Source organism: Neolamprologus multifasciatus, chromosome 17 (genome assembly GCF_963576455.1).
Source record: "Neolamprologus multifasciatus chromosome 17, fNeoMul1.2, whole genome shotgun sequence".
Lineage (NCBI taxonomy): Eukaryota > Metazoa > Chordata > Actinopteri > Cichliformes > Cichlidae > Neolamprologus > Neolamprologus multifasciatus.
The window spans coordinates 39053821-39063519 of NC_140455.1; the positions used below are offsets into that span (position 1 = coordinate 39053821).

At 41.9% G+C, this 9699-nt stretch overlaps 1 protein-coding gene across 3 annotated transcripts in view; it reads left to right on the forward strand.

Moving 5' to 3' along the window:
* The window catches only part of lmo3 (LIM domain only 3), a 47536-nt gene extending 44098 nt beyond the window's left edge, over nt 1–3438 (forward strand). For all 3 annotated transcript variants that reach the window (XM_085138462.1, XM_085138463.1, XM_085138461.1), the window contains exon 4: nt 1963–3438. In XM_085138462.1, coding sequence (XP_084994588.1) covers nt 1963–2068 — 106 coding nt within the window. In that variant the 3' untranslated portion in view covers nt 2069–3438. The remainder of the gene's footprint in view (nt 1–1962) is intronic.
* The last annotated feature ends 6261 nt before the right edge of the window (nt 3439–9699 follow it).

Genomic DNA, 9699 nt, shown 5'->3' on the forward strand with positions numbered 1-9699 from the left:
AATTAGAGCTTGTAGGGTTTGAATCAGGTGAGTAATCAGCACCGCTCTCCTACCTGCTGTCTTGAACGAGACGTGGGTAACCACTTCACTGCTGCTGTCAGGTCCATCTCTCCATCTTTAGTCTTCTGTCTTCAAGCTGCTGAGGTCTCAACAGCAACATCTGGCATCGTAGCTGTCACCCCTCACTGGTCGTTGCCCAGTTGTTGTTTCTTTTGATCCAGCTGCTGCAGCCTTAGTGACTTGACTGCTTCCTGGAAGACCCGCCCTCCCATTTATAACTGAAATCACCGCAACCGGCCGCAGCAGATGGCCCCGCCCCCCCGCAGCATTCAGGAGGAGTTCTTCCTTCCCACTGTCGCCAAAGTGCTGCTCATAGGGGGTCATATGATTGTTGGGTTTCTCTGCATGTATTATTGCAGGGTCTACCTTACAGTATAAAGCGAGGACTGTTGTTGTGATTTGGTGCTGTATGAATGGAACTGAACTATTCCAAAATATTTTGTTTTTCTGAAAATCGATATTATTCATTTTACCATCGTGTGTTTATTTGGCTTGAAGGGTGATCAGGGTGGATTTAAAAAGGCAGTTTTGGATGGGGAGTGGGGGTCGTTGTTGTAGTTTGTGCTCGTACAGTGTGTTTGAATCACTGTAACTAAAGTTACCATTGAGGTGGATGAAATTGTGCCCTGAATAACTCCTGCATACAGGTGGGTCACGTCAGGTACCCGAGCTCCACTCACTGTGTGGAGGTCCCAGCAATGAACTCAGCAGTCTTAACACTAAAGGAAGTCAAGAAGCCCCCCCACATCCCAGCTCCACTCCCCCCTGGTAAAGACAGCACTGCAGCTTGCTGGCTTTGGTGAGCCTGCACACTGAGGGAGATGAGCAGCCCTCAGGACAACACAACCAAACGTGCTGCTCTTACATGTTCATCATAACCTTCATTCCCTCTCACAACATATGGAGTTATTCTTGTGCCACTATTCTGAAAAACGTAAAAACTATTTGCAGGTGCAAGTGTTGCATGCTGAGGAGAAATTTATTTTGAGCGAAGAAAAGCTGAATTTGAGAGAACAAAATTCATTGCTGCACACACACACACACACACACACACACACACACACACACACTCGCTCGCCATGTGTTGTTCACACAGAAACATTCTCGCATGAAAATATCTTAAAAGTTTATTTGTGACCCAGACAGAGTAATATTTCAAACTCCGCCCCTCTGCGTTCCTCCGCCACTGCCTCGTTTGAGTTTTGGACAAATGCATTCTGGGATATTGCATTTCGTCATTTCGAGCTGATTGGAGACCAAAACAGATGTTTTTGCATCAAGTCTGTGATTGGCTGGTTTTGTGGCACAAATATAATGATGTAGAGAAATGTTGAGAGCGCGAGCAAATGCAAAAACTGAGCGAGAGGGGCTGTTGTGTGTGTGTGTGTGTGTGTGTGTGTGTGTGTGTGTGTGTGTGTGTGTGTGTGTGTGTGTGTGTGTGTGTGTGTGTGTGTGTGTGTGTGCGCGTGTGTGTGGATAATAGCAAACACTGAAATACATTTTCTGCACGCAGCAATAAAGTTTGTTCATTCAAATTCAGCTTTTCTTCGCTCAAAATAAATTTCTCCTCAGAATGCAACACTTGCACCTGCAAATAGTTTTTACTGCGCTCAGAATAGTGGCACAAAAATAACAACAAGACACAGGAAGGTGGGGCTGCCTGTGTCAGTGGGGTTTTGTTTCTCCTGCAAGGGTAAAGGAACCCAGATGATTTAGTTAGGACACACTAAACACTCCATTAGTAAATATAAACATATGCATCTTGATGCATCCTCAGTCATTAAGTACATCTCCTAAAAATGTTTCGTCATCATCAGGTGACTTCTTCAGTCTCAGCTGACTGCAGGTAATGAAACGTTGATACTCTGATGTAAACGTTCTCCTTCTTTTCTCTTCGTGCAGGTTTTGTGTTGGAGACAAGTTCTTCCTGAAGAACAACATGATTCTGTGCCAGACAGACTATGAAGAGGGGCTAATGAAGGAGGGCTATGCTCCCCAGGTGCGCTGACCTTCACAGGCCAACATGGAAGAAGAGGAAGAGAAACTCCAGAAAAAGTGCTAATGCCTTCCTGTCCATGTTCCCCACATGTACATACGTAAGAAAGACTCCCTGAGGGGGCAAACACACTGTTGTACAGAATAGCCATAAAGGCGACGTGGCAGGGACGAGCCCTGGAAGCCTACAACAAAATGTATCGTGTGAAAACATTTTTGGATTTGTCTTTGTTTGCAAACGGTGGATGCTGCCTTTTCCCACCCAACCAACAAATACTGGCCTGAAAAGGAATTTTTAACCACCTGCTGGCTTTGTTTGCTCTTTTAAAAAAGACTCGTCCCACCTACCAACTGCACTGCACAGTTCAACAGTCGGTGATTGAGTCTGAACTCGACCTGGATATTGTCAATCACTCAAACTGTGCTAAAGACCTGAGTATAAAAGTATAAAATCCATCTGTTTTGTCTCAAATGTGGCAAAATAATACTGTTGGGAGTGCGTGTGTCGGTCCATGGACGTCCTTTCAGGCTAAAGACTTCTGTCACACTTTAAGGCTTTGCATGGTTCGGGCGATCCAGAAACCTGAAACTCCAAACCTGACAAACAGAAACACTAAACTTTGTGCTGCCCCTGCAGCATGAACAGCAAACAGGGACATATGTCAGACTTAACCAGGGTAAAAATGAAATTGATATTGGACATTTTGAATAAGGTGGACAAACATCCAGCTGCTGAAGTTGCCTCATGTGTAAATAAGCAATTGTTTGCTAACACCTCAGTCAAAAGATTTATTGGGGAATCGTACAGCATGTCAGCTTCTGCAGCCCGCAAGTGTGTAAAAACTCTATAAGAAACTAAGTGTTACAGGATTATACGTGTCAGATATTTCCATGGTTTGACGAGAGTTAAAAATGCAGTCTTTTCAGTATTTTGGGCTGGGACGCTGCCACTATGATTCTGTGATGGTTGTTATGTTGTTTTAGGTGGGACGGCTTCTCTTTTATTAAAAACCTGCAGTCAAAGTGAAAAACTCACGGTCACCGAGGATATTTAAGTGGTTTGTAGAATTTTGAACATGGATAGTTTCAGTCATTTGCACTCACACGTGGCCACAACGCCGTCCTCCCACAGCGGGACGCTGTCCTCGTCAGCTGAGAGGAAAACGTCTCGTGTTTCTGAACCCCATCTGAGCTCATGTTAGCAGGACAGGAAGCAGCTTCTCTGATCTGTAAATTGTGGATGTACATTCATTTCTGCTTGCTTGTACAATGATTTCTTTTTATGTGTCATCCAGCATGAGAATCTTATTTTTAGGACGATGCCTGTAAATACTATAATTGTAATAATTTTAAACACAAATGTAATAAAGTTTTATTGTCTAACCAGCAGTTGTGGTGTTTTTCTTCTGTTTCCTATTGATTTGATTGTTTACAGTGTTTGTTGAAGCAGTGAGGCTTCAGTATCAAACCCAAAGACGCAGCTTTAGTTGTAAAGCAGCTGTTCTCTGTGTTACAGCTTATGAGTCATCAAAGGTGCAGTTATCAGTTTGTTGTCTTTGCTCCTTCTGATGTTTGGGTCACATGACCTGAGAGCAGAGAGCTTTGGTTGACAGTTACATTTTTCCACTTAGATTTTTTGTTTTGTTTTGTGTCAATTATTTCTATTTTGATGATGTTTTATGGAGCAAAAGAAAAAACAAAGCTTCTTTTACACGTTACTGTTACAACAGTAATGTTACTGTTGTTACTCAACAACAACTGACAACAGTTACAACAGTAACGTAACTGTTACAACAGTAACGTTACTGTTGTTACTCAACAACAACTGACAACAGTTACATCAGTAACGTAACTGTTACAACAGTAACGTTACTGTTGTTACTCAACAACAACTGACAACAGTTACAACAGTAACGTAACTGTTACAACAGTAACGTTACTGTTGTTACTCAACAACAACTGACAACAGTTACAACAGTAACGTAACTGTTACAACAGTAACGTTACTGTTGTTACTCAACAACAACTGACAACAGTTACATCAGTAACGTAACAGTTACAACAGTAACGTTACTGTTGTTACTCAACAACAACTGACAACAGTTACAACAGTAACGTAACAGTTACAACAGTAACGTTACTGTTGTAACTGTTACGTTACTGTTGTAACTGTTGTCAGTTGCCTGTGTTTGAGTCATTTCTGTAACTGTGAGACACCTGCTGCCTATCTTGGCCAGGTCTCCCTTGAAAAAGAGGTTTTTAATCTCAATGGGATCTTCCTGGTTAAATAAAGGAAGATCCCATTGAGGTTAAGGTTACTGTTGTAACAGTTACGTTACTGTTGTAACTGTTACGTTACTGTTGTAACTGTTGTCAGTTGTTGTTGAGTAACAACAGTAACGTAACTGTTACAACAGTAACGTTACTGTTGTTACTCAACAACAACTGACAACAGTTACAACAGTAACGTAACAGTTACAACAGTAACGTTACTGTTGTTACTCAACAACAACTGACAACAGTTACAACAGTAACGTAACTGTTACAACAGTAACGTTACTGTTGTTACTCAACAACAACTGACAACAGTTACAACAGTAACGTAACAGTTACAACAGTAACGTTACTGTTGTAACTGTTACGTTACTGTTGTAACTGTTGTCAGTTGTTGTTGAGTAACAACAGTAACGTAACTGTTACAACAGTAACGTTACTGTTGTTACTCAACAACAACTGACAACAGTTACAACAGTAACGTAACAGTTACAACAGTAACGTTACTGTTGTTACTCAACAACAACTGACAACAGTTACAACAGTAACGTAACAGTTACAACAGTAACGTTACTGTTGTTACTCAACAACAACTGACAACAGTTACAACAGTAACGTAACAGTTACAACAGTAACGTTACTGTTGTTACTCAACAACAACTGACAACAGTTACAACAGTAACGTAACTGTTACAACAGTAACGTTACTGTTGTTACTCAACAACAACTGACAACAGTTACAACAGTAACGTAACAGTTACAACAGTAACGTTACTGTTGTAACTGTTACGTTACTGTTGTAACTGTTGTCAGTTGCCTGTGTTTGAGTCATTTCTGTAACTGTGAGACACCTGCTGCCTATCTTGGCCAGGTCTCCCTTGAAAAAGAGGTTTTTAATCTCAATGGGATCTTCCTGGTTAAATAAAGGTTAATAAATAAATAAATAAATTATCTGAAGTCAGATGTTCAGCCCTGAATCTTGATGCTGATTATTATCGGACTGTCTATGTTGTTTGTGTCAGTGATGATGAAGAGGAACTCAGTGATGGTCTGCACCATTCAAATGTTGATGAATGCTGGTTTTGTGATGATGTCATATCTTAACTCAGGGAAGGTTTGGTGTGGAGTTCTCTAATCATCATTATAAATAAAAACATTTAAAACCACAATTAAACAACCAATCACCACTTACCAATAGCAACAACTTAAATGGTAAATGGACTGATTCTTATAAAGCGCTTTTCTGCTCTCCTGGAGCGCTCAAAGGTTCACTCTGCAGGTCTGAATGCTCGAATCCGATTTTTTTGTCTGCTCGTTCACACTACAAATAAAATGTGACAGCAAACGCGCTCTAGTGTGACGCTCAAAGGGCCGCATGCGCAAAAGAAGACGTCACACACAACGCGCTCTGTTTAGACCCAGAGCAACAGTATGTTTGACTGATGACCTTAATATAACAGCTTGCTTCGGACTTCACGTTTCCCAACTTTGCTTTAAGTTATTTTGTTATTTACATTTGGCCTAATAATGATCCTTATTGCTGTTTTAGAGGAGCGGAGCTTCTAAGTTGCAGATTTCTGTCAGAATCTGCAGATTATACAGTACAAATAAAATGTTCACGTTTCTCCAACGTTGTCTTCCCAACAGTTTCACTGACATCTACACCGGATGGTCAGGAAGCGTTCACGATGTCTTCTCCGGCGCTGATAATCGGCGTCTGTCTTGTGTCAGTGACGTAAAAGACGGATTTAATGCGACATGACCATCAAACAGCAGCTTTCTGAAACATCAGATATGTATCGGATTCAGCACCACATACGAAAGTGACCCAGATCGGATTTGAAAATATCGGATTTGTGCCGTTCACATTGTCACACCATGATCGGATAGATGAGTCGCAGAGGGTCAGAAAAGTCGGATTTGATGCGCTTTCGCCTGCAGTGTGAACGTAGCCAAAGCGCTCTATACAACATGCCACATTCACCCAGTCACACTCAGTCTCACAAGTCCTTTCTCTATACGTAGTGCTTTTCTAACTACATTCACACTCCAATGGACGCATTGCAGAGCAACTTGGGGTTGGTATCTTGCCCGTACTTAACATGCAGACTGGAGGAGCCAGGGATCGAACCACCGATCAGTAGGTGACCTGCTCTCTCTCCTTAGCTTCAGCCCCTCTAAGGAAAGTGTAACCACTAACACAGTGCAACACGCAGCTTCTTTGTGAGTGGATACAACCCCTTGGTTAACCTTGATAAAGTCACTTGTGTCTTTTGCATATTTTCTGTGATGCTCCAAGAGGCAATCAGTGGCTGATCGTGCCCACCTGTGGCTACAAAAGGCTGGAGGTCCTTCAGTCAGCGGCTGCTGCTTAGGACTGAACATGCAGTTTGCCCTTCGTGCCTCCCTCTTCAACCTTTGTTGAACTTGTTCATATTGCTGAACTTTGTCAAACCTTGGTGCATGCTTGAACTCAGCCTGATTAGAGATTTGAGCTGCTAGCTCAAATCTCTAATTATTATGTAATAATTGTTTGTTGAACAGAACTGTCGGTTTTCTGTTTAAAGTTTGTAATTAAAACCTTTTTCTTTACTCAGTTTTGTGCTGGGGGCTTGTGTATGTTACTCCTCCCCTGACGCCTAGCAGAGGGGGTCGTAAAAGTTTGGATTAAACCAAATAAAATAAATTAAAGTTATTTGCAAATTGTTTTAAACCTAAAGACGACGTATACATATTAGAGCAAAACTGTTCTTTTGACAACAGTGTCGCTAAGTGAGGGATTGAGTTGTTGCAGTTTAAAGACAAAAGCGTTTGAAGATAAAGAAATAAATGATAGTTATTACTTGATTATTGTGCCATAAGACTGTAGTGATGCTGTTATCAAATTCAAAAAGTAAAATTTCTGACTGATGTTTTCTGTACCATCGTCTGCATTCTGTTATTTACACTTTAGGTAGCATCTTTTTTGGAGACTGTTGAAACAGCTCGTCTTACTCCAGAGAAGACTGAGCTGTGAAACACAACCACGCTGTCCTTTCTAATCACAGTCTGAGACGCTGCTCAGTGGGATCTGCACTGCCCTCCCTCCTCCTGAAGACATGTAACCTTGAGAGCAGTAGAAACATGTCCTTGACATTTTCACTGACCTTACAAAGAGAAACTACGATGCAGAACGCTTCACTCGTGAGCTTTAACAGCTATTAGGAGCCTTCAAAAACAGATTAGCTCCGAGCCTGCATATTGTTAGCATCTTCATCCACGGTTTACAGCTGATCCTGGGTGTGTGGATAGCCCTGCTCCCTTTGCCAAGTGGCTGCAGGGGCAAAAATAATGATCTTTACAGACATACCAACGCTATCTGGAACAGATAACACAGCTTTAATGGCTCCTTATCCTTTGGCCCCTGCATTGTGATAGGCATCCTGGAAAATATATCCCAGTTGTTGGATCATTAGCGCTTCATTGTAGGCATAATGTGCTTTTGTTTGTGTGGGATTTGGGTTTTCTAGCGAAAGCGTAGCTCTGCTGTCGGACAACAAAATGCAGAATCAGTAGGTCACAAAACACAACACAATGTTTGCTTCGTAAAAAGAAAAGACAAACATAAAATTGATTCTTTGTATCCAAGTAGTATCTGTCTGATTTCCTCTGCTTTAAAGAAGTATCTCACATCCTAATCTCAAACTATCTGTGGAGACATTATTTCTGTATAAGCAAACTTTTGCACTATTTACTACCATTGTGTGTGTGTGTGTGTGTGTGTGTGTGTGTTCAGGGAAAGCATTACACAAGTTACCACTGTCAGTAGCTTCAATGAGGATACATAGAAACAAACTAACGATCAGTGAAAGCAGGACTGTGCAGACTTTCAGCCTGTTGGGTCTCAGGGTCTTTCTTTTGATGTAGCAGCGTAACTTCTACCAGATGTCCATTTAGGCCCCAGCCTACCAATTCAACCATGAACGGAAAATTACAGCAAGCCCCACACACACACACACACACACACACACACACACACACACACACACACACTATTCTTCAAAGAGGCCAGATGATGATGGTTACAATGGACGAATCAGCTGAGAGTAAGATTTAAATAATTTGAACGCAATATCAAATAATACCCATCAATAGACTTCACACTGTTCAAAATGCAGGAGCAGGACTTCTCCATATATTACACCAGTTTAATGACTCTACAGTGGTTTTCCATCTGTTTTAGAGTTGATTTTAAGATTTTATTTCTTACTTTTAAAGCTCTTGAGGTCCTGGCAGCAGAATATACAGTTCAGTGTGTATCCAAAGAATAATCTGATTTCAAAGCGTTTGAATTCTACAGTTGTTCACTGATAATGACATTGAAAACACCTACTTTGTTTTCAATCGTTAAACAGGAGATTTATGAGTTTCCATGAGTTTCCCATGGTTGCCAGTTGGCAGCATAACAACATCAGTGGCTGCCGTGACTCCAGACATGCTTGAGAAACTATGGGACAACTGTCGTGTGGACATTTGCTATGCGCCCAGAGGGGGAAACATTGAGTACCTGTGAACACTGTAAGTTTTGTAAATGGACTGATTCTTATAGAGCGCTTTTCTACTCTCCTGGAGTGCTCAAAGCGCTCTATACAACACGCCACATTCACCCATACACACGCTTTCATGCAAGCACTGTTGTCTATGCTTTGTCAGCGCTTTCTAACTAACATACATTCATACTCTGAAGTATCGGCCTCTGCCGTGGCCTTCAAGACCTCCGAAATAAACCTGCGGGTTGTCATTCTTCCTGTGTGTTAACAGACCTCTCTGCATTGAATCATATCTGTTATTAACCTCTGTCTCTCTTCCACAGCATGTCTTTATCCTGTCTTCCTTCTCTCACACCAACCAATCACAGCAGATGGCCCCGCCCCTCCCTGAGCCTGGTTCTGCTGGAGGTTTCTTCCTGTTAAAAGGGAGTTTTTCCTTCCCACTGTCGCCAAAGTGCTGCTCATAGGGGGTCATATGATTGTTGGGTTTTTCTCTGTATGTGTTAATGTGTGATCTACTGTACAATATAAAGCGCATTGAGGTGACTGTTGTTGTGATTTGGTGTATAAATAAAATTTAATTGAAATTGAACTGAACTGAAGAGATCAGCAGTCGGGGGGGTAGCCTGGACAGAGCCAATGAGCTGAATCTGTACCTCCTGTTGCCGTCCTCACACATTGCCAACCTTAACACCTCCTCGGCCACCAAACAATGCACCACTACATGCTCCCTCCCCCATACATCCACACCCTCCTCACAAATTTCCCTTTTATAAATGACTGTGAGGAGACAACTGGGGCCACTACACCAAGGTAAAGCTGCAGGCCTTAATCATGTCAT